This window comes from Triturus cristatus, chromosome 4_1, assembly GCF_964204655.1.
Source record: "Triturus cristatus chromosome 4_1, aTriCri1.1, whole genome shotgun sequence".
NCBI classification, from domain to species: domain Eukaryota; kingdom Metazoa; phylum Chordata; class Amphibia; order Caudata; family Salamandridae; genus Triturus; species Triturus cristatus.
This window is the reverse complement of record NC_140585.1, coordinates 643,332,783-643,358,611: the sequence shown is the minus strand read 5'-3', so window position 1 is coordinate 643,358,611 and position 25,829 is coordinate 643,332,783. Positions and strand designations below refer to the sequence as shown.

Below are 25,829 nucleotides of genomic sequence, written 5' to 3'. Positions count from 1 at the left end.
ATACTGTCACTAGGAGAGACAATAGTTTTTAGAAATATTTTAACCAATCTTATCTAATAAACAGTTCCACACAGTCATCTGAAATGGTATGTGCTCCTGGGCTACATTCAGAACTAAACTGTGACAAAGTAATTATTTTGTGCATGATCTAGTAGTGTCAAATACTTTCTTACAAATGTGGGTTCTCTTTATTTTCCAGCCACCAACCCCAATCAAATAAGAAACTATTTAGCGGATATACTTAAAGCAGCAGAAATCCTCAACATATTTTTGCAGTATCTTCCTGGACGATAGGACGACTTGAATGATCCTAGATGGCAGTGCTTTAGCTAATATCATAACTAATCTTCAATCCCCAAATGCATATCACATTGCTATTTTTGCAGGTTGTACCATTCAAAGAAGCTGCACTACCCAAACAGAGCTCTATTTAACTCCTCTTGCTTGCAGATATTTCTGCCAAAAGCTGGCCATAGAATGTTCCTTTAGAAAGCATGCATATTTCCGTATCTCAAAACAAAATAATTCAGACAGACATGCCAGCTAAAGTAAATTTTCAAATTGTTGTCACTCATCTCTAACCCAATTTACTTACAATCATGTGTGCCATTACAGAAAGCTGTCAAATGTTATTACTTCTCACTAGGCAAATAGGCTCAACTGTTTCTGGACACTCTGAGCTATATAATCGGTCTCTTTTTCACACATGCATTTGCCTCTCAAATATTAGATCCTGAACACAAACACAAATGCTGCTTAACACGCTCTTTCTGTACTTCCAAGTTAATGTAAAACTGGTCCATACACCACAACTATAACTATCTCAGTGTTCAATGAATTATCAAAAGTATCCAACAACTGTGTAAATATTTAATTAACATCCACCACCAGCACTGTAGTGTTAATAAATATCACTTGAAAGATCTTCCTGCATCACTTTAAGTAAATGAAATCAACATTGGTTGTAATGGTACAATAATGTTGTGACATTTCAAATGCATTGAGTTCATTCAAATGTTCATACTAACTAAGGTGCATGGACAGAAAATAGTCACATTTTTTGTTTTTATCATTTCTTGCTCTAAGACGCATGAAAAACAGTCATGTCAATATTACCATCTTACATAAAAAAACAGTAGTTAAGCAGATGAGATCGAAAATAAAGTAAGTTTCCTTACTCCTGAAAATATTATTGCACTCCAGTATGAATTAGACATTAGATTATTTATCAGCACTTTGCCATGCTGTTAAAGATGGTGCTTCAAAACAGTTTACTTTGTTTCAAGGCCCCATTACCTTATTACATTGAGACTGATTCAGCTGATTAAAAACACGTGCAACATCCCAACCTACCGCAATCATTTAAATTTGATGGTACTATATGATGAAAAACGCTTCATATTTAATAAAAGGGCATGTTTATTCATGTTTACAAACAAGTTTCAAAACAAAAGAAAAACATGTATTACTGTATTACTTCCTAGTAGAAACCTTCTTTAAAATGCCAACAGCCCTCACGCTGTTATGAAGGTTATCTACAGATTTATTAGAAAATCAACACAGTTCCACTCACAGTTCACCAAGACAGTGCTAAAGCTAACATGTTTAGACAAACAAGGAATAATTTCTGATGAATTTTGATTTAATCCATTTTTGCTTAAGATAACAAAAGTATTTCAAGCAAGTTTCGTTCCACATTGATGCCCCGCATTAAACAATCCTCGTCTCAGCTTTGAAAAAAAGTTATTCAGCACTTTTCTCCAAATTAAAAAATAGGTTATTTCTGAACCATGTAGTAAATGTAGTTTAATCAACTAAAAAGGACAGAGGCCATGACTTCATTACAACACCACTGCTCATGTTTTTACAAAGCATTAGTGTTCTCTATTTGGCTATTAGAATTATCAATTTATCTACAATATTAAATAAGGTAAATCGCAGGCAAATTTTAGTACAGTTTCAATAGAAACACCCTTTTTCTGAAAATACAGCAGTATTTGAAGGACTATTTTTCTCGGTCTGCATCATGTATAAGAAAACTTTCCCATCTATAAACAAGAACAAAAAATATCTACAAACCTTGTAAACAGATCTGTATCATTTATAACATAAATAATTCAAATTATTACAGCCAACGTCAGAAATTAAAGTATCAATTTAACGACCAGGGGCCCAAAAAAGAATGATCAAGTTAAACTAAAGGTCTGCTAACACGCTGTTCAGGAATATAACCAGTATTTTTAAAGTCACATATGCGGAGTTACTGTAATCTGATTCTGAGTTTTTCTCCTTATCAATCCCGGTTCCCACCCCCAAAAAAGCACCCTCAGTCTGGCAGAAAGCTTCTTGTTTTTTAAAAAAATAAATCTACATTCATACAAGTGTGTCTTCTGTTGAAGTCCAAGACAAGAATTCTATCCTGTCCATCACAATATGTGAAAGGACCAAGTTTTAATTTGTTTCTTTACAAATCAGTGAGCATGTTAACATTCGGCTTACAATCAGAGCGATGTCTCCAAACTATGCAGTGGGCTTCCTGGAGATGAAGAGGTAGCTGACTTGTTCGGTTCTATAATAAGATGGATTGTACTGTCAACTGCATTGTTATTTTTGTTAGGAGATGGCGGAGGAGTGGAGTGCCGTTTTGTTGGAGCATCATCTTCAGCATCTGTGTCATCAATAAGGGGTATATGAGGCTCTGAATCTTCTATTCTAAAATCTGGATGGGTCATAAAGTTGTGAATTGAACTTCGAGATTCTGGTTTCTCTAGTCCTTCATATAAGGAACTACGAAATGCATTCACCACTCGGATCTGTTAGGAAGAAACGACAAAGAAAACAAACAGAAACAAGAAATAATTGTTAAGAGTAGTTAAGGCCATGTTTGGAAGACTTCAAACTAAACAAATTTGTTATTAATGAGCAGCAAATACATGAGTGATTCAAATGTGTGTGTAATGTGGTGAAACTTGCAATAAACTGTAAAAATGAAAAAAAATGAAAAATGAACAGAAGCATTATAGAAACCGTGACCAATTGTAATAAAAACAGTGTACAACAAGTGGAGTATAACATGAAAGATCTAAATCATTTCTTTAGTGATTAATTTTCATGTTGCCCACGACACATACAAGGAGTGTAAAAAATAAAAAAAACATACGCAAGACCACAGAACATAAATATTTATAAACTATGCAAATAAAAAAATGTACTTTTAAATAATGCAATAATGTTAAGCACACTAAAAAACGGATTGTCATGCTAGGGGTTTGGATGTTGCCAACTATGAAGAAGCCAAGCATATGCAAGCTTAATGCCACAATTGAACTGACATTTGGCAAAACTATTCATGCAAAAAAGGTAATACCTCAATAGCTGTAAATATTCGAGTATGCCTAATGCATGTACGATACCTCAGTGCAACAGATACATTTCTTATATGACCTGCGATATGAGTAGTGATATCACAAAATATACTTAAAGTGAAAAGCAAACTAGAACAACCAAACATACTAAGCAGGATCTTCATTTTGAACAAACGGGAAACAATAATCACTCTTATTTGCTGAATGACTAAACAGCACCGTCCTTATTATAAACTATTGCTAGACAGTGAAATAAAGGTGTTTATTAAAATTAAAACAATACAAATAACAATGATTAAACAAGTCAAGTCACTTTGGCTCATGAAAATACAATACAGATACCACCTGCACATTCAGCACAAACCAATAAAAAAGTAGCATTGCTCCCAATCATTTAATCCTTTTTCACCTCATCCACATGTAAAAGCAAAGTTTTTGGACACGTACAGACAACTTTTTTGCTTCAATAAATGCCTACAGACAGGAGAAGTAGATGATGAGACATGTGAATGGCAGTCACCAAGGTTTCCCTTCCACTGTGTACTGGAAAAGTCAATATTTTCTCCATTAACTTTTGCTACTTCATCTATAAAAATATTTTCCCCCAATTAAAACAAATGGTACAAAAATCTATGTTAAGCATTAGATTTTGTGTGCGAGGTAAACAACGATGCATAGAAGAACCAATCAGAACACTCCTTGAACAATTAGAATCATGTATCCAATTCTCTACAACACTAATAGCCAATCTCTCTGGAGAGAGAGATATAGACCACATCCTAGAAAGTAAGTGAGCCTTTGGAGAGTTTTAACATTGTTACGCACACCTGGTCGGTGTTATAGTTCCCTATGTGACAGCATACAACATATCCACCTGCAAAGGGAGGTTGGTGTGTAGATTGGCTTGAATCCCTCCAATACCTTTACTCACATTTGTTGACAAAATTACAAACATATGAGACACTCCATAGCATGGTGAAGCAAAACATCTAATTTCACTTAATTTAAAGCAAAATAGCCAGAGTTTGTGTATAAAAGCAAATCTAACATTAGCTCATCATTTATATGCATATTTCCCACTCCCAAAACTTGGCTAACTTGGGTAAAGGAGACTGGTAAAGACCTATTGTCTATCAATTCTGAAAGTAGAAATGACTCTAAAGAACCTGCCAAATAAAACGTTGTGAAACAAGTCACAAACAGGCTTTAGCACAACATCATTAAAACTGTCAACAATAGAGAATATTAGTTGAGTTTATACAGTTTTTTAAATTAATGCTTTCATTCCAGGGGAGTAGAAAACCTAAATAATTAAGCAATGGTCAGTGATCCAAGAAGGCTAGAGCCTTACTTGGATCTAAGTTTTTGGCCCTCGTCACAGGGGACTGGGATATATAATCCCTGTGAGAACTATCCCTTTACCTCCCTAATGAATTTAATTCAGCAAGCTAGTATATTGCTTGTAGGCAAAATTAAACCTAACTGGGGTTTTTTCCGCTTCAACTGTTCCTACTGAAACTGGAGTTGAAAAGCAAAACGTGTAAATTAAGTGCCAATTGCTTCTTTATGGCATCATGGATTATGTTTTTGAAAATGTATCTAAAGATCACGTAGTTCCAAGGTCATTGTTAAAGTTTAATGTGCACTTCTTTCAGTTATATGTTGTCATATGTCTAGTTATGCTTCAGTGGCACAAAACTGGTCAGTTTTCAAAGTTGCCCTACTGCTACGAGTAGGTTTGTCTGCAGCGAATTTGCACTTCTATCAAATGTTCCACCTAAGGTTTGTAATCTAACAGTAAACTTTGTGAGAAATCCATGTCTCCTTTGTTTTGCTAATCTATCTGAATGCCTTTACTGTGGTGTTGGGCTCTCTTCTAACATGTTCAGCCAAGGGAAGTCACTGCTATTAGTATTCAAATAAAGTGTTGTACCTTCTTTTACAGCTAACTTTGCAGAACAGTTCAGGTACATTTGTAACTATGTGGTTTTCTCAATTTCCATACATGTTCTAAATAATTTCACTTGTATTTTCCTCTATTGATTATATTTTTTTTCTGCATAGTACCAGATTGATTCACATACAGTACATGTATTTTGCAAAACAACTATTTTGATACCAGAGTACTAAATGTAGCTCCTGAGAGAAAATTAACAGCTAAGCATTGTTATTTAGAGGCTAACTACAGAAAAAAGATATCCATTCAGTGGCTGCATTGCAAAATATATTGTTCAGATCTTGCTTCACAATTAGACCAATCTGTTTTCATCCTGAATAAATCTCTAAATTTCACTGTGGTACTTTTCTGCAGCTAGACGTCAGATCAGAAAGTATGCCATACAACAACCTCAATTATTATACTTTAACAGATTATAATACATAATAACTATAGTGGTCAGACATACAGGACAAATTAAAAGGAAGTGACCTTTGGTTCAATCACAGCAATGTCTTGCGGTAACAAGTGAAAGATATTCTGTAATTAAGCTCATTTTTACAAACTAGACTAGAACTAACCTTTGTTGTAATATTAGAGTCTTATGGTATTTGTTACTTGACATTTGTTCTGCGATTTACGTGCTAAACCTTTTGAGGACTTAGTTCATTCTTTAGCTCTTGGGATCAAGCCAAACACCCTGATCAGCTCTTCTTTTGAATTTTCTGACTTGACCATCTCTTGGAGTGAGAGGCCAACAGATGGGAGCACATTTTTACCTTGGTCATCAGAAAGAAGTTGGCCATGCTAAAAGGAAGCCACACAGTTAAAGCGCAATCCTTTATCCTTATTTAAGAACAACTGAGATCAACCATTAGCTATTCCCTTTAATGTTGTATCCCGTCATTCAATCTTTCCCACAAGACCTTAGTGGGGTAGCCCAAGAATGAATAGGTCACATAATGAAGAAAGCACCACATACACTGTAGGATTTCCTAAAGAGAAGACTGCAAAAGAACACACTGTTGTATTTAGATGTGCAAACTTAATGCCAACTAATGCTCATCAATCTGCAGGATGAAGCAGTGTCAGACACTGCAATCAAATAGTCACTACACTATCCTGCACTTCTTACAAAAACTCAGATCTTTAAATATGCTTTCCCCTCAATGTACAACTGCTGCTTTGTATTTGCATGCAGACAACAGTATGTTTAATGAAGACAACATTATCTGCTGATCTGTTGCCGTGCAGTGCATTAAACAATTTCCCCAGAAATGATCTATGACGCTTAATTTACTTCTTAACCAAATACGGTTTAACTGCCTATAGCATGGAATGAAAAAATTGATTTAGCTCGGTTTAAAATGGCCCAAGTCTTGATCCCCATTTACAATAAGTAGATTTTATGAAATACCAGAAAATAAAGGACTAAACGTTCTCTAATTTCCCCATGATTTGTTTGCACTTTTCTGTAACCCTCTTGTCTATGATCACTAAAGATTCCTTGATTTTTGTATACTGCTTTGTATTTGCATTTTGCACTTTTCAGTTACATAGCTTATCAGTATCATAACTGAGCAATAGGTACAACATTGCAGCAAGGAATTAAATATCCACAGTCCTCCACATGCTTATGTCAATATTAATTTTGTTTTGTTCTGATGAGTGGTAGAATTACGCACCAATATCTGGTGACGGTGCTGGGGCAGTTTCTCCGTTAGGGCGGCGGGGCGTTGCCCCACTTATAATTGCCCCCTTGGCCTCCGTAGTAAGTTATTAATCCAGTAATATAAAAACTGAAATGATGTATTTTATTTATAAGCAGCCAGCGACGTGCCCGCAAGTCAGTGTCAGCATTCACAATGTCAAGGGTGTGGGGCAGGCTTATGGACACAGTCATGTGATACTGGCAACGATGAGCACACTGCTGCACTTAGTCAGCAAAGTGAGTGCTCATGTCAGCTTGGCTGGCTGCCTTTCCCCGGCCAACCTGACATGCGCACTACAGGCTTCTCTGTACTGCACATTGAGTGATTGGGGGTTGCTCAAAATCACAGACTCCCAGTCACTAAATGAGCAGCAAGTTTGCCTGCTCATGCCAATCCTGGCGCTGCTCTCTGCAAGAGAGCAGCATCTAGATTGGCTGCAGTGAAGGGCATGCATTTAAAACACACCGTTGCAAGAGCCAGTAAGAGAACAGCGCCCCCATTCAACATGCAGGCACATGCAGCATGTGTGGGTTTCCTGTCAGTAGTCCTGTCCCGACCCAGGAGGGAGAGTCCGGGAGACACCACACAGTGGGCGAAAGTTTTTGCAGAACCGGTGTCACTTACACCGCAGACTCAGTAGGGTACTGTCTGTCCAGTGTGCATGTAACGCTCAGGGCTCGGCCTCTGAAAGCCGAATCTAGGCAAAAGCAATAGGTTCATATATACACAATGGGGCTCATTACGATGTCGGGCAGAAAGCCTCCTCACGTCAGTCGGAATCTACTTGACCACATCAGAGCCCTACCGACCAACTCAGTTGTTTTACATTTCGACTGTCCGATTACGATGTTCGCGGTCGGAACGTACAGCGTTTGGTCATTCCGACATTCCGACTGTTCTGAGCGACTCAGAGTATTTTTGTCGCTCGGAACCGCATCGAACACCCCTATGGACAGCGTTTCCGACTAAGGGATCACAATGCCAATTTCCAACAGCCTTTTCGCGTCTGCCTGTCTGACACGGAAAGGCTGTTGGAAAGTGACTTGACCATAGGCTTCCCCCTGCAGCCTACGGTTGATGGCTGAGAGGGTACATAAGGGACCCCCCCCCCTGTAAAACCCTGCACTGTGGCAGGCACCGTGGGATGCCTACGACAGGGTGCAGGGTTTTCCGCACACACCCCATTACCCCATAGGAGCCTGTGTTACGGGCAGTTGTCGGGTGTAACATAAGCTCCTGTTGGGAACAATGGGACTCTGAACGAACAGTGTTCAGTCGCATCGTAATCCAGCGGTCTGAACCGCAGACTGCAAGTCGGTCCTGAATCAGAGTTGGATGGAGGCTTTCCGGCCAACATCATAATGAGCCCCTAAATGTATATGTGCTGCCACAGTTGAGAGGTAGTGCTCATTCCGGAAACAATTCCCAGCCGCAAGGACTACAAAGGATGGCTCAGCCCATTAGAATGATTAAAGAATAGGCCTTTGAAGGTGGTTAGGAGCAGAGCCCGAGAAAGTTGAAAATTAGAACCAGATTTTAAATACTACCCTTTCATGAAAAAAACACAGTTAACTTGTTTTCATAAGGCCATAGGTGCTGTACTCTTGACTGTATGCTTCAGAGTAGAAGTGCTAAAGGCTGACAAGGTCAGTATACTAGGAGAGTATAATTTCAAAGTTATCAGTGATTGTGGAAGGGTACTTTAAGGTAGGATTTATATGACAATAACTCACTAAAAGCATTGAAGAATTGAGTACTAAAGTAAGAGAAAAATCCAGTGAATCCTAAACAAACTGTTCAACTAGAAAACTTCAGATGCACAAAGAATGCAAAAATAAAGCTCCAAGTCCCTTCCAAGTTATATGAATAAAAACCAGTTTATTTCCTTGAGAATTACAATCTCAGCACAGAAATGCACGCAGGTGACGCAGGTTCAGACGTGTAAAATACCAAATGCTATGTTCACATTCTAGTTTTGGACTGGAAAGTTACTTGGGCAGTGCCAGGAAATTGCGCCTCCTTATTGCATTTGTTACTCCAAGCCTTTTGCGTTGTTTGCTCTTTGGCAACAAGACTACTTCTACACTCCACAATGTGTGAAACTTAAGTTGTTCTACGGCTTAATATATGATTTTGATACTCATTACCTGAAGCCATGGAGTATTGGTAACAGGTTAATCTAAGGTCGGTTAGTTTTCAGTGGTCATTCATAGCACAGAGCACGGTACAAGAATCATTAACAATTTGGGACTTCTAGTCTTGCAATATATCAATTGGACTGGAAAGTTACTTGGGCAGGGCCAGGAAATTGCGCCTCCTTATTGCATTTGTTACTCCAAGCCTTATGCGTTGTTTGCTCTTTGGCAACAAGACTACTTCTACACTCCACAATGTGTGAAACTTAAGTTGTTCTACGGCTTAATATATGATTTTGATACTCATTACCTGAAGCCATGGAGTATTGGTAACAGGTTAATCTAAGGTCGGTTAGTTTTCAGTGGTCATTCATAGCACAGAGCACGGTACAAGAATCATTAACAATTTGGGACTTCTAGTCTTGCAATATATCAATTGCAGGGAAACCAATTAGTTCATTAACCACAGCTATCCAAGTGGCTATATCTTCTAATGCTTGTTCATTTTTTCTAACATTTTTTTGTCGTTTCAATCATGTTCCTCCTCCTCCCCCCCCCCCCCCCCCCATTTTAACTGTTGGGCCTCTAGGTTGCAACCACCATCTGACTATTCGTCTTTTAGTGCGTACTAGACGCAACCTAGAAAACCAGTCTTGCTGCATATTTTTTTACCGGTTTGGGAACTATAATTAGCAGGCATTATTTAGGGGAGCTCATTACTTGCCGGCCAGTCATTGTGCATAGCAGAATCACAATTCTTTCCCACTAATTCTTTAAAAATCTACATGACCAGATCATGTGCATGAACAAGGCTTCAACTTCACTCCAGAGACAGAAGGATTATTTTTCCGGGTAAATTTTCTTCAGTTTTATTGGATCCAAAAAAGTGTGATGTAAAAAGTTAAAATGCATTTTTAAATATGGTTTTAATTAAGGCGCAGCTAAGTGGATGGACAACAACTGTCTCAAATTAAATTCAGATAAAACTGAAATTCTTTTCTTCGGATCATATTGCCTTCCAGATTCAAGTTGATGGTGACCAGATGAGATAGAAAGCTTCAATTAATGCCCAAACAAGCTCAAAAGACCATTGCTCATACTGTAGTAACATCCAGATTGGACATAACAGCTTTTACTTGGGCTTTCGGGCCTATTTGACTCACCGGCTTCAAATCAGACACAATGCAGCAGCATTTCGGCAAGTTTTGCACTGGTTACCAGTAATCAAATGTATTCAATTTAAAGCTCTAACTTTTGCTCACAGAGCCTGATCTCAGAATGGTCCTATCTACATTAGGAAAAGACTCAAACAGTACTATCAATTTATATCTTTTAGATAAAACAAATGTTAGGGTGCTACAAGTTCCTAAAGATTTTAAATCCAGAAGAGGGGGCAGATATTTTTCACACCTCGCATCTGAACTCTGGAACAAGCTTCCCACTGTTTCATATATGGCTACCTCTGAATCCATTTTTAAAAAGAAGCTAAAGACCTTTCTTTGTAATTAATTATTGATTATCCGATCACCTTCTAGTGCTTTAAGACTTTCTCTTCCGTTAGCACCAGGGCGCTTCTTTTGAAGCAGCTGGACTATACCAATGGATTATCATCATCACCTTTTTACCTGTGCACATGCTTTGTTCCATTCCATTACTAGGATGGGTGTATTTAAATCGTTTGGCCAGTGCTGTTTGACCATGAAGGGTGCTCTCATTTCTGTCAGTTTTTATGGCTTTTTGAATTAGATCAACTTGTCTGCGTCATTGTACCAGAATCAATACTGCTTTGAGTGCCTGGGACAGAGAGAATGCTAGGAAATACTGTGTAGATTTTTCCTGGCGATCCCCGCCAATCTGGTGTATTGGAGGAATTGTGTATATCTTACCCTGAAGGGCTAGTGGACTTCACTTAAAGTGAGAAAGGTATTGCTTGGGTGTAGGTACCCTCTTGTGGAAGAACCTCTTTCCTCTGTACTACAGACATTTCTTGCCTTATATGCTTAAAGGTTGTAACTACCAAATTAATAAATCTTTGGAGGGTCGGTGGGGGAGGAAGTGGGGGGGGGGGGCAAAGCATTCTTTTGTCTGCTGCTTCCAATGTGATCCAACTTGAAAATGTATGTAGGGATGGTAAGGTGGCATGTCCCCTCCTCTCAAAGAAGCGTTGCAAGGGGCTCACCCTCATGGGATCCTTCCAATAAGACTATTGGAGAGATCCCATGAGGGTTTTTCCTGCTATACACCACTTAGCTGCATGTTGAAGGGGCTGGATATATAGCAGAGCTACAGGTCGGGGAGTGCTAAGCCAACCCATTCCCATGCTACTTTCAGTGTGTCAATCTTAATTATACTCCTTTGCTGGGTCCACACTAGTGATATTAAAAGCCTATCTAGGTTCAGGGAACAGTATTTTTCAGCACATAAAAGCATTTGGCCAAAAACACTATTTTAGTGTGATAGTCCCATGATGAATAGGGGGAGTGAGTAACAGCTATTGAATTATGCTTAGCCTTTTTTAATCCCTTATCTCTTTCAAACACAAATCTATCATTGCTATTCAATTTTCCACATCCCGTTTTTACCTTCCTATATGCTATTCATACACTAGTTCATGATAGGTCTTTTCTGCTTAACAATTGCTTAGTACCCCCTGCTACTTTCCTTTTTCCTATTGTTATGATTTTAAATCAATCATCTTTATTGACGTAATGATTCTTGAAGATCCTCACCTACTACATCCATATACTGCCTGTTCCTTCTCAATTGGTATATTGCTCAACTAATTCAAACACAGTTGATACACAATTGTAGGAGTCTTTACATCTCACAGGTAGCAAAAGACCAGTGTCCTAAAACTGCACTTTAAAATATTTTAAGCATATAATTAACCTGAATAGATGTAGGGAAAGACCATGAAATACATATGTGACAAAGTTCAGATCGATTTTTCTGTTACTTCCCCTCTACTCTTTACTACACGGTCACAAAATAGATAGCTTCTTGTTTGCCACGGACGTTGTTTGTTCCTCACTGCCTGCACACCATCGACATTTTGTCGCACCCTCCCCTCACACAAAACACATTTTTAACAATTCTTCTATGGTACTAAAACAATTTTTTCACCATCAAAATGTCACTATTGTTCTACCATTATCATCATCATCCAACAGCTTCATATAATCACTGTATAACATTTGCAAATCCTGCTTTCAACACCTTTCACTAGATCTACAAACATACAAGGCATGGATAAAAGCCTAAACTGCAGCAAAGATCAGTGAGACTAATCACATTTTTACTCAAGTTCTTGAAACAAGCTTGTGTTTATCCTGGGGGTACATCTCCACCTACAAAACATTTTTCCTTTACTTTAGTAAAATTACTGATATGGTGGGTTCTGATAGTTCTAGTCCAGAAGCAAGACTAAGACATTGGCAACTCCTGGTAACCAGCTACTAAGCTGTAGCTGGGTTAAAAACTCATTCTCTGAGCTGTACATTTCTCCACTGTGCAGCATTTCCCCTTCAGCTGTAGCCCACTGAGGTAAATTTTATTTGCATAATTAATGAAAATCTTACAATTACTACTTACTTTGCAAAAACGCACCAATTTAGAAATATCATTCCAATTTTTTAAAAGAATTATAAAAGTTGAAAAACAGGTTTCTTGAACATAAATACAATATATAAACATTACATCAAACCATCATCTTTCAGACCATAGTATAAAATGTGTCAATATTTCTGTAACTTATGCATGAGATCGTAAATTTAGTCCTAAATTTAGTCTATCTATTTTGGCCGATTCACAAGCATCCAACTGCTTTTTTGCAAGTATTAAAAATTTAGTAAAATTGGAAATCATTTGAATGTCCGTTGGTCTAAAACAGACTACCATGGCATGTCTGCAGGTACGAACACCTCTGTCAATAAAGCAGTTTTTCAAGTATCTTTTTCTTTCCGCCATCATTCCTGAACAAATACAAACAAGATGTAGAATACGTTCCTCCCATAAGTTGCATAATCTGCACATAGACGGTTTAGATGGTCTCAACCAGGGCACTGCATGTTTTAAGCCAGGTAAGTTGCCAAATCGCGCTTTCATAAATGTGTTTTTTGTTTCTGCAGACTATGGTATTTCTAGGTATGATTGGACCTTAAAACTTATATATTCCTGGACCAACATCCAAGCATGGGATCTCTTAATAAACAGTTCTTTATCTTTTAAAAGGGATAAATGTTTAACTGAATTATTTATTATTTTCTTAAATCTTTGTTCTGTCAAGGGCATTTCCCAGATTTCAGTAACTGACAAATCTTCAAGTGCTTTTTGTAAATATTTATTCAGCTGTAGCCCACTGTAGGGCTAGCACTGGCCACATCATGGAAGAAGACTGCAAACATCAACTATTACCTTTCAAAATGAGTCTTCCATGAGGCAGCACCTCAGGCTGACGCTGAATGGTTAAAGCGTAAGGTTGTTAGTAAGAGGAGAACCTAAAAGTAGGACAGCTGTTGTCAAAATAAATATGCCTTTACTAATATGCCATTGCCTGTGGTTCTCAGATCATTCCATATCCCAACCTATGGCAATGGTTTCCAGTTAAAAGACAATGTTGGGAAGCTCTTTCATAACAGCCTGGCCTCAGGAAAACAAGACATGAAGGGTGAACCGAACTAAGCACTACCTCTGGAACATAATAACATATTTGCTGGATTAGGTGGGGGGCGCACTATATTATAGATGCACCTGAAATTCCAATGAAAATCTACATCGCAGCCTTGCCCAACTAGCTTTGTGCTATACACATACCATTACCAATGTGTGTACAGAAACATGGGGGGGGGGGGGGGGGAGACAATGTCCTCACTGCACTTATACTTGGGTGGATGGGGAAGGTGGGAACACACAGTAGTCCCTCAATGCTCTGGTAGACACAGTAGGTCTAAAGAGGTATAGTGCCTGAAGGTCACTCATACCGGATATTTTATATTGTGCACTTCTTTATGCATGGGTGGGTTGACTGATAAATGGCTTTTATTGCCAATACGTTGCACGTTATCTTCCGAATCAGTACAAGGTGTTAATATGTTCTGTCCAAGTGTGGGGCTCACTCCATTCCCTTCCTGTCTAAGCTTTGATGGCTTCAATCCATTAATAAACTCCAAGAACATCCTTTAGAATTGCTGACTGGTTAGCCAGAAGAGGGTTTGCCACTGAAATTTGTTATAATTCCGTTTTGCCTCCCAAAGCAATTTTTGATATTCTTTTTGGCTGCTATTAAAACGCGAGACAGATGCTCCAATTTCATAGCTATTTTTGAGGGAACGAAGTTTGTCTCCGCTTTTTCAACGTGCTAATAAACCAGTGATTTCCATTTACAGAGTAGGATTGTCAAGATATTGACTTTGTCTGCCAGTATTCATGCAAGGTGTGAATTCCTTTCTGCCAAGTGTCAAACTTAAAATGTATGTTGCGATTATTCGCACCAACCATAATCTATGGTGAGCTCTTGATTTCAGAATCATGCTGCTGCAGAAGTTTAAAGAGACGACTATTCGAGAACAGCCGAAAATGTTAGGGGAGCAGAATAATAAAAGAATGACTTAACTAATATTGGGAGCAAGGAAGAAGGTGTGAAGTGAGGTAAGGTCAGACGCTGTAAGTGTTGAAAGAAACCAAAGGGAAAGGTCCCACTTCTAAAACTTCGCTCTAGTACAATTGCATTTAGCATTAACACAATTCACAGGCAGTCTGAAAAAAACGATTTCTGTGAGGTTGGTTTTGTTGCTGTCCCCATTTGAGTGGCCTGTCAACTGCTAACGCTGCTTGGTGAGATGACTAACACTCACAGGGGGCATATTGTTTTGATAAACTGCATGGATGCAATATCAGAGAGCCATAAGCTGTAACTAGCTGAAGGACTGCGCAGCTCTATTTGCATTTGATGCGCATTCCAGTTCCTCAAAAAGCAATTAGATTGGCAAATTCGTTAACATGTCAGAAGCTGATGTGCCATCCATTTAGGGGAATGATAAGTCCTCACGTTCTAGGACAACACAGCCATTTTGTATCTTTGATTGACTGTGTTCAATGAAAGCGGGTTAGGACAAGTAGGGCAAGTAAAATGTGTTCAAATGAATACATGAACATAAACTTTGATTAGACTTCATTCTGCACAAGTGTCTACCATATCAGACATTTCTCTTCCAAACAATTTTGTGTTGTGGTTTTTAGGCGACTTTGTTCAAGCTTTGCTTGAAATACAGAAGGCTAAAGAAATGGACTACATGGGATCCTAAAAGAAGACAGACCGGTTTAAATTCCAAAAAAATATAAATGGATGCACTTATTCTCAGCCAGTTTGAGGCTGATTGCACTTGAAATATCACTGTGCAAGCTACAAAATATGTCACGGACATTCACTCATCACGTTTGAAGGTCAACAGAGGAGTCAAAATACGACAGAGAATGAAATGCTACCTTTCGCACACAACATAATACAATATAATTACGTTTACGTTGCAAGTAGTGCATCCTTTACCCAAACAACAATCCAATTGGGGTAGCAGCAGTATGACAATATGAGGGAGAAAGCTGAGGTAACAGTAAATTAAGAGGATGGTCTAATTCCCAGTGTTGACATGTGCTATAGAGAAAGTGGAATACACTATGCGAAAAAGTATGTGAAAAGAGGGAGTCAGACACTTTGGTTTAATTTTTTTTTGTGCAGACGTAGACTGCAGATAAATCAACCATTTGAGAGAATGTGATGCAGGATATCAGGCTGTGAATGTCAGAGGTGCACTACTAGAGGCTGGGTCTGAAGATCATCTGGGGTGATACTCATGAAGCATCCCCTAAAGCCTGACCACTGGTTGTCTGGAATGGACTAATTAGAGTTATTACTGAAATCTGCTGGTGTGGGATGTTTATGCTCAAAACTCAGATTGGAATACAGGTGTCACCATAAAAGTTACTAGTGTAGGACTGACTAGACCGAGATTAACATTCATGTATAATGGAATGAAAGTCAAATACAACTAGAGATGGATCTGCAGAATTCCTTTCTTTTTCCTGGCAAGTGGGACCAGACTTATGCAATGGTCAGGGCAGAATAACTGCCCTATCTGCAGGGTCACCTTGTATTGTTTTGCTGAATCCTATTTTTGCTGGCTGTAGAACTCGGTGTACTTTACTCCTGCTAAACAGGGGAAAAGCGCATGTGCTCCCTCTTTTAAAATGGTGAAATTGTCATGTCAGTGATTGGTATATTTAACATACCTCTAAGATCCTAGTATATGGTACAAATTAACCAAGGCACACAAGTTAAATGTCACCAGCGGAGTGCAATACCCATTATGCAACCGAGTGACGGACAGTGCAAACACGAATGAATCCCTACAATTTGAAGCATGGCTGTGCAGTTTTTAAACTGCAAGATCAATCTGTCGAAATAACCACTTCTGACAGGTCAAAATATTATTTTTAAATATCAATACGTTACCCCCAAGTAGGCCTTATTGGCCATAAAGCAGGGTGCATGCATTTAAAAGTAGGACATAAAAAGGTTTAATGTTTTCCTTACAGTGAAAAATCTGTTAAAGCTATTTTCATTGTAGCAAGGCTGGCTGTTCAATAGGAAAACACTGGGATACAATATTACATTTACTAATGTTATCTATGGTGTGAGAAACTAAGTTACTGGTTGACTGGGGTATGAACTGTGGTCAAGCACAACCACAATCCTTGCCAGGATAAGGCACAAGTCAACCCTAAATTACCCTCGCTTAGCTTGGCACAGAACAGTCAGGCTTAACTTAAAGGCAATGTGTAAAGTATTTGTGCAACACATCAAACAGTAAAACAGTGAAAACCCCACACACAAAAAGAGTCCCCCACAAAGTTAGAAACATAGAATAAAATGTAATAAATAAAACAAGACCACAATGACAAAAATCCAATCAGGAGAACCAGTTATGAATTTGTAAAGATTTTGGTGAAAATAGCACCAAAAAGCACAAGACCGCAAAGGAGCACAGGCCAGCTACAGCCACCAGGTTAGGCCTGCTGAAGTTTAACTTCTCCAATTCATGCCAAGGGTCCTGTTCGCATTGTTTGGGACTGCAAGGAGAAGGGAGTGCATTGCATGAGGCTTTCTGTGTAGAGCGAACAGCAGGCCTGCTTTTTGGGCAGGTGGTGCTGGAGCTTAGCGTTATGTTAACAATTTCTTATATAGCACACGTACACCAGAAGGTTTCATGGCGCTGGCTCTAGAGTGTGCCAGGACCAAATGGAAGAATTTAAGCGTGGGCCTGCGTGAACAACCAGGTCTTGAGCATTTTCCTGAAGCACAGCAGGTTGGTACATGATCAAATCTCTAGTGGAAAGGAGTTCCACAGTCTGGGAGCCAAGGTCGCGAACCTGCAGCCACCCTGACGTTTTAGCTTGAAGGCCAGGGTGGTCAGAAGTTGGAGGTGGGCGGAACCAAGGTTGCAGGATGGATTGTACCTAGGCAAGAGGCATTTAATGAATTTGGGGCTCCGGCTGTGAAGGGATCTGAAGATGATACAACCCGTCTTGAAGGCTGTACGTTGGAGAATGGGGAGCCAGTGAAGTTTTTTTTAAAAGGGTCTGGCGGATTGCCATCTGGGTTGCTGATCGGATCAGTCTTGCTGCTTGGTTCTGAACCAGCTGAAGCCGTTTAAGAAAAGTGGCATGCCAAGGTATATTGAGTTGGCATAATCTAGGTGTGATATTACCAGGGCTATCACGACTTGAATCAGTGCTGTGTGAGTGAGCAGACGGCTGATCTTCCTGATCTTGCGTAACTGGAAGAAGCAGGTAGAGACCACTCTGCCCACTTGTGTTTTTAGTGATAAGTCGTTATTGATGGTTACCCCATGGCTCTTGACGGAGGTGGAAGGTTTGGGGGGGGGGGGGGGGGGCGTGGGAGCAGAGTTCCGCCGGTCAGTAGTGTGGGCCCCAGAAGGTCTGACTGTTCCCAGTCAGAACTAGCTCCGTCTTGCCTGCATTCAGTTTTAAATGGTTTTGGTACATCCAGTGGCGGATGTGGAGCATGGTGGCCTGGAATTCCAGTACTGATTTGGGGGAGTTATCTATAGTAAAGATTAGCTGTAAGTCGTCCGCATAGTTGGAAGGTGATGGCCGTTCCTTCTTTCAGAGACTGAATCAGGGGTCCCCCGCTAGCGGGCGATGCTTTAGCGTGACGCTGCAGCTGCCAGAGCTTTGCGTTGAATCGCGGTGTGAGTGGCATGGTTTTTGTGTGAACAGGCTCGGTTGTGTAGAGCCCAAAAACTTTAATTCACCCTAAGCCAAACCAAGGGTCCATGACCTGAGGGGCACAACTTGGGGTTCAGGAACTCATTGCAGCTGGGTGCAGATGATTGTGCATGTGTTGGGGAGCCTTTTATGTTCCTGAGTTTCAGATCAGGGGGCTAACAGGATAATCCTTGGAGTCCATATGGTGTCCTTGGTTTAAGGATGAACTTGCAGAATCAGTTCTCTGTTCACCCAAGCAAGAGGTCAGCAGGTCAGCACAAAAGGGCAGAAGTTCCTTCAGAGCAGCAGTCCTGCAAAGTGGCAGTATTTTCAGGTGCACAGCAGTCTTTTTTCCTGGCAGAGTAGCCACAGTTCTAGAAGCGTACTGAAGAGCTGGTGTCGGAGGTCTAGTATTTATACCCAGTTGTGCCTTTGAAGTGGGGCGAAGCTTCTAGAGGCATGCCTTTGAAGTGCACAGGTGCCCTGCATTCCTGGCCCCGGCTCCAGACTAACTACAGGGGTATGCAGCAATTTGTGTGGAGACAGGACACAGCCTATTCAAGTGTAAGTGGCGTGGGGCCCAGCTTCTCCATACCATTCTGCCAGTGATGGCCCATCCAGTCACACCTTAGCTCCCAATTATGTGTGGCTGTCTTAGAGGAATACAACAAGCCCAACTGTCACCCACACCCAGTCATGTGACCCAAAGACAGGCTGCAGGCCCCAAATAACTAAGGCAAAAAAATGCCATCTTTCTAAAAGTGTCATTTTCTGAATAGTCACTAGAAATCTGACTTCACCATTAGTTAAGATTTCGAAATATGATTCCAGAGACATCAAACATGAACTGGTTATCAAAGTCCTATAGCCAGAAAAAACAAAGTCAGCAAAAACAAGAGTTCTGAAGGTAAAATGTTAGGGGGATAACCATGGCAAGGATGCCAGGTCTAACATTCGTCAAGGAAACACCTACATACCCCATTCTTGGAGTTTCTGAAATATTCATTACATGCTCAAATCACTGTTGAAGTCGAATTTGTAATTATTATTTTGGATAAGGTACTTTAGAGAGTTACCTTTCCACTGTTTAAAGCTTCTGAGGGCCTATTTGATTGAGCTCCAACTGTCACCTTTAAGCAGAATAGGCCCATTGATTGTGTGAAAACTTACCAAAGAGGCAGGTCTAAGGTCTGGGGGTCGGAAGGTATTCTGTTCCTCTGGCAGTATGACCATCTAAGCTGTGCAGAGGAACTTGATTAACTTCAAAGAGGCCTTCCCTGCCACAGGCAAATATCAGTTGAAACCTGGGCAGGGTCCTTCCTGGTTACCTCACTCAAGCAGATAACAAGCCCAGTGGGAGAGGACCTACCCCATAAATGGTGTAGAGTGACGACAGAGAAAGGGTTGCTTATTTACAGTCCACACTTCTGGGGTGGGCAGGCAGGCTCGCTCTGCAGAAGGGGAGAGGGGTTCCCCATTTGGTTTTGGACAGAGTGGGGCACTGTGGGATTGTTTGCAGTAGGACACACAGGAAGAACTGCAAAAGTGGAAAGGGTTGCTACTGGGAACCTTTACCCTATTGGTTAGGGAGGGGTCAGGAATCACCTCCACCCAGAGGGTGGTGTCATGCATAAATTGCACCCACAGTACCCTCAGACCACTTTCTGGAACTGTGGAAGATCATAAGGGGACTGAGCCTTCTGTCTGATTTCAGAAGAGTCTAGAAGACTCTCGTACCAAGGACAAAGAAGTGGACTCCAAGGGCCATCAGGCTGACCTCCTATTCAAGCTATAGGTACACAAGCTACAAGAGGCTTTTCCTATTTCTCCGCTGAGCAGTCCCAACTGGACATGCGTTTTATGTTTTGCTGCTGGTCTCTGCTGGAGTGAGTCTTGACCCCAAAGGGCTGTCCCCAACACCAAAGTGGACTCCTCCTGCCATCTCCGGAAACCTGGAACTTAGAAACTTTTTGGTTTCATGAACCTCTGGAGGACCGGAACCAAACTGCCAGGCTGATCTGAAGAAAGTGCATTGCCGCGAAGCCAAAGATTCAGGTTCCTTCCACTTGCAGCATTTTGCAGCAGCAAATCTGGTTCAGCTAGACCTTGTGGAGCCCTCTTTGGCTCCAGCCTGCAGCGCTGTAAGAATCCAAGCTCCAAAAAGTGACTAAGTTAGTAAGTAGGAATCTTCACCGGGTGAAGGCACCAAAAATATCTGGCTGATGTGGGACCTTCTCTGGGTGCAAAATCCACATTTCTTATGCTCTGAGCTTTCTTTCTTGCCTAAAGTCAATGGCTTCACTGAGATCCTAATCAGCAGCTATCAGACAACATAGAGCCCTCTTCAGCCATAGCCTGCTGCCTTGCCAGATAAGGAGTTTTGACTTCCATTCTATTTCAGCGACTGAGGGCCTGATTACGATGTTGGTGAGTCAGACACCGACGGCTCGTTGGTGGCAGACCCACCGACATCAGCCCCTGCAGTTCACCCGTCGCATTACGATGCGGCAAGCGGAGGGCCCGTCCGCTATGCTTCAGACTGGCTCAAGGAGCACGTATGTGCATGGAAGGGTCAGTAATCCCTACAATGAGGGCGGTGCCTGCTTGGGCACCGCAATAGGGATTAAAATGTCCCTTTCTGCCTGACCTTTCATGGCAGCTCACCAGCCATGAATAGGCAGGCAGAAAGTGACTTTGGGGACCCCTAGCAGATCCCCTTACCCCTGGCCCTCGGTTAGCTATGAGGCCCCCTTAACATCCCTGCACCATGTGGCAAGCTATATAGTGCAGGGATGTTTTAAATGTTTTTGTTTGCTATTGGGGCGAGTGCTGCAGCCCACGCCAAAATATGAAATATACACATTGTGACCGCAGTAAAGGCAGTTGCATCCTGATCCGGGCAGGGGGACAGCCAACTTCTAGCCGGCCTTTCCTGCCTCCACCACGGTGCCGGTGGGACAAGAGCCTGAATGGCATCGTAATCAGGCTCTAAGTTCGAAGGTAAAACTTCTGACAGGGTAGAACCTGGTTTCTGGATCCGACCCATGCTCTATTGCAGTCAGCCTCAAAGTGTGCCTAGGTACTGGTCAAGCGCAACTAGATGACTGTAGTTGACAGTTAGTGCGTTTTGGTGCTATTTTAACATTTAAACATCAAAACTTCTGAAAGCTGGTTTCCCTTACAGATTTTTAGATCTTGCCTACGCAGCGCGCAAGCGCTGCTTAGAGACCTCTTGGCATCGCTCAGCATTTTTGCAAACACGCGTGCATGTTTGTACCACTCTCTATGGGCACTCGTGCACGTTTGGCGATTCCCTTGCGGGAGCGAGCAGCAGGCCATCTGTTAGCAATTATCGTGCCTTGCTGCTCGCTCCCGCATGGGAAACGCCAGACGTGCACGAGTGCCCAGCCGTACTCAACTCCTATTCTCCAGAGGCCACCAAGGCAAGCGGAGACTTCACCCGATGCCCCGCTCCGCAGAATACAGACAAGACAAGCTGTTGGAGCGTCGAAGCCCAACATATACACATTGCGTCTGGACTCGGAGATCAGAGCACATGTCAAAACTGGAGTGGCAGAAAGCAGCTCTGAGGGTGTTAGCAGAGGGCCCCTCTCTATCCTCCCACCCCCCTTCCAGGCGCTTGCAGATCTGTCTGAGCCACCCAGAAGCTGAGCCCCACTGAAGGCCCTCACCTCACAGCTAGAGGCTTCCCTGCCGCCAAGGGTCTGTTGTTGCAGCTGAAACAGCTTCTCTGTGAGAGAGGGGATCAGGGAATCCATGTTACCCGCACCAGCGGGAGGCTGCCAGTTACGTCATAGGCGCTCGCGCGATATGCATTTTTGCGCATCTCCACAAGAGGAGGTCATCTCAAAACTGGACACCTTTGAACTACATGGAAGGCAGACTGCAAAATTCACCATGTCTGAATGCACACACTGGAGGCCCCCGGTAAAACTACACTGCTGAACTGCTGCTTCAATAATCACTCACGTGGGAGATCCCTACTGTTTTACATCCGCAGGATCGAAACAAGAATTGGCAAGGGCAATAGATCTTGCCTTTGGATCTATTACCTTTGCTAATTACTTATGGCTGTGATGTATAGCGATCGGGACGGTGTGCAGCATTGTCAGAAAAATAACATTAAAAAAAGGTGCAATGTCGGTCTTGTTCTTCCACTGACAGGCACATGCGTCAGAACGAAATTTTTTCTATTTACAGAGTCAAGATGGCAGACATTGCTTGGATAGGTAAATAAACAAGCGTTGGCATAGCCAATAGGTCTTGCTTTTGGGACCTTATAAGTATTTAGTTATGCAGCACACTATCCCTGGTGCAACAACATCAACTGTTGCATGTCTAGACACTTCTACGGTCCCAAAGGCGAGACCTATTGGCTATGCCAATGCTTGTTATTGTTTTGGTGATGTTTTATTAAAATGTACTCTTTCTAAATCGGTTTGGGTTGTTCTCTAGTGTTGTGTTATGACATTATTACTGTTTTAGTACCGCATACATAATTTAACTAAACATTGCTTCTATGTTAAGCCTTTCTGCATTGTGCTATAGCTACCAGGGGGACAAGCTCAAGTATATATTATGACTTTAGTGGATCACTTTAACTTTAACAAAGGTTTTGCTTACTTGAGATGGATACTCATCCTCCTCAAAGTCAGTCTTTTAAAGACACCATGCAGAGGGGAGTATTGCGGATAAAAATGCATTAAATATACCACTATACAAACATTTGTGTGTGGTTTTTAGTACTGCACCAACAGACTCCTTTCTGGGTTCGAGATTCAATTTAGACCAGTGTACTGCAAATTCCAAGCTTAAAGTCATGGTCTGAGAAATCCACCTATGACAAGTGGGAGGCTGTGCTGAGCCTAATTCAGGGAACAAGCTCATATCTGCCCAGCGAAAAGGAGGCAATGGAAGACTAAGCTTGGGGATATCCCTGTGCCTGCAATGAGTTCATCATTAAGAGGCTTTTAGTCGTGGAGTCCTATCTTTCAATGAATTCCAGTATTAAAAATATCTCTAACCTGGATGGGTGTTAAGTTCTACACCTGGAAATCTAATGGACGCAACCAATCTTTTGTCTGCATTGTAAGGATTTGTTTCAGAGCAAGCTGATTAAGTGCTTCATGGTACAGAATGGAGGAGAGTCAAAGGTTGAGAGTAGGATGGTTTTAATTTATTTTCAAGAGTAAATACAGGGTCTGAATTACGAAGCTCATCATTAAACTAAGCAATACTCTAAAGCTCAGCTGTGAATATGGAAGCATGTTTGGAAGGAAGATGACTAGAGTGGGGCTATGAGGGTTAACCACTGATGGAAAGTAAACAAGAGATTTTTTCCCATCAAACGTGAGGCTAAATCATGCTGGTCTAAGTCATATCGGTGCATACATATGGAGGTGTATTGCTTTGGCATTAAACAGGCCTTTAATTTTAAAAGTCATATCTATGCTGTCTTTTTGCATTCTGAGAGCAAGATGTGCAATGCTCCTTCGAAACTTGAGGTCATGAACCTTAGCTTGAAAACTACAGGGCATTTAAACTCAGTACTGCTGTTCATTACCGTACATACATTACACTACCATGGGACCTACCATTTATTACACTGAATGAAGCACTATAAACTTCAATGGCAATCTATGCTGGAATGCTCCAGTAAAAAATTAAATCCGATCGTAGTGACCTAGATCTTGAAAAAACATAATCAGGAAAACTGTAAAGGATTTTACTATTCAACTGTGCAATGAAAGGACATTGAAATTAAAAGAGTACTTAACTGAAAGGAGAATGCAAATTAGGTGCTGTCCTATGTGAAAGAGAAAAGTTAATGCCTGCATAGTATCCTGCAGGTAAATTATGAATATCAAGAAGAGTTTGACGCGCTGATTGGGGAATCTTGCCTACCTTAGGTACGCCAATCTGCATTCAGAAGGGATTGATAACGTTTACGCGGTTCCTTCTGTAGTGCCGGTCGCTCCGATGGGACAAGTATGCCATACTCATTATGAAGGCATTTCCTCATTTGCAAGGATGGAATGATCCTAGGCAAGTGAGGAAATACTTTGCATTGGCAACTGCTCCTTTATTGTAAAGGCTGGCGCTGAGACAAAAAGGCTATCAGGGGTGTACCGATTGTGCGACACACTGAGGTGGCATAATGTCAATGTGCACTCAGCACTCCTAGGAGCTAGGGAACGCAAGTTCCAAGGACCACACAGGACATAGCCATGCAGGCGCGTGCAGTTACTCACTGCAACTGCCTGCTAGGGGGATCTCTTGCTTCCTTTCAACTGCAGGCTACAATACCAACTGTTTGTGAGGGTACGAGTTCTCAGCTGCACTGAGGGCAGAGCATTTATTTGTGAAAGGGCACACTAAACCATTCCAGAGAAGTGCAACCTGTCTGTAATATTGGCGCAGGACTACACTTAATACAAGCCATGTAAGACTATCATTTTTCAAAAAAACAAGATCACCTCCATTAGTATGATAATGCTTATAAACCATAATTTCTCAAGAGCAGAATCAGTTTAGGCAATTAACTTTAACAAGTGGAGTAGTTCCTTTAGGAATGTTGTGAATAAAACAGGCTAGATCATTTCCATTCACAATCATGCAAAAATGTGTATTATCTAACAGGAAATTTCCAGGTCTTCTAGTAGTGTCAACATACAAATGACAGGCACATGACTAAATTAGGTGTGGAGCCTCTAATCCTCCTGATATTCATAATGTTGAATTTGGCCAGGAAATCTCAGAATAGAGTTCTGTCTGGAACATCTACAGCCTCAATGGCTTTTGGAGATGGTAGGCCTGAGCAAGGTCTAGAGGTCACTGCTGAATTCTGGACTTCAAGAAACAGAAATGAAACAAATCAGCTTGGGCCCCCAGGCAACATGAGGGAGTTTGTATCTATCTGCCTGGTCCCCAAAGGAAGTGTAAGCAAAAAAAATAACTTTAAATAAAAAAGATTACATTTAAAAAAAAAAAAAAAAAATTGTTGGCAAACATGTTTACAGATTCCTAGGCCACATATTTATTAAACAAGGAAGAACTTTTGGAAGCATGGCAGTGATGTTCTTTTTCAAAAGAACCAACCTAATGTTATTCTATTTCTTGTAGGAGCGCAGTTTTAATTGCTATTATGGACAATAAAGTAGAACTAGAAACACCAAATCAACGGTTTGCGTATTAGAAGAGGTCTCATCCCCACTGCCAGGGATTTCAATAGTTGACAGCCTTACAGTACTCTTCTCTGGCATTTAAACCTGGAACCACTAAGAAAAAAATCCTGCACAAGTCAATGACCAGAACACATATACAGTTTGTTAATAAAACATACAGTAAAAGCCAGTAAATAATCCAAGTAGTGAAATTA

At 41.0% G+C, this 25,829-nt stretch overlaps 1 protein-coding gene across 8 annotated transcripts in view; it reads right to left on the bottom strand.

Annotated features, from left to right (window-relative positions):
• Positions 1-1,401: 1,401 nt before the first annotated feature.
• The window catches only part of ATP2B1 (ATPase plasma membrane Ca2+ transporting 1), a 475,107-nt gene continuing 450,679 nt past the window's right edge, over positions 1,402-25,829 (bottom strand). For 7 of the 8 annotated variants that reach the window (XM_085653032.1, XM_085653026.1, XM_085653033.1 and 4 more), the window contains one exon: positions 1,402-2,813. In XM_085653032.1, coding sequence (XP_085509158.1) covers positions 2,502-2,813 — 312 coding nt within the window. In that variant the 3' untranslated portion in view covers positions 1,402-2,501. The remainder of the gene's footprint in view (positions 2,814-25,829) is intronic. The other variant, XM_085653034.1, reaches the window with a different exon arrangement.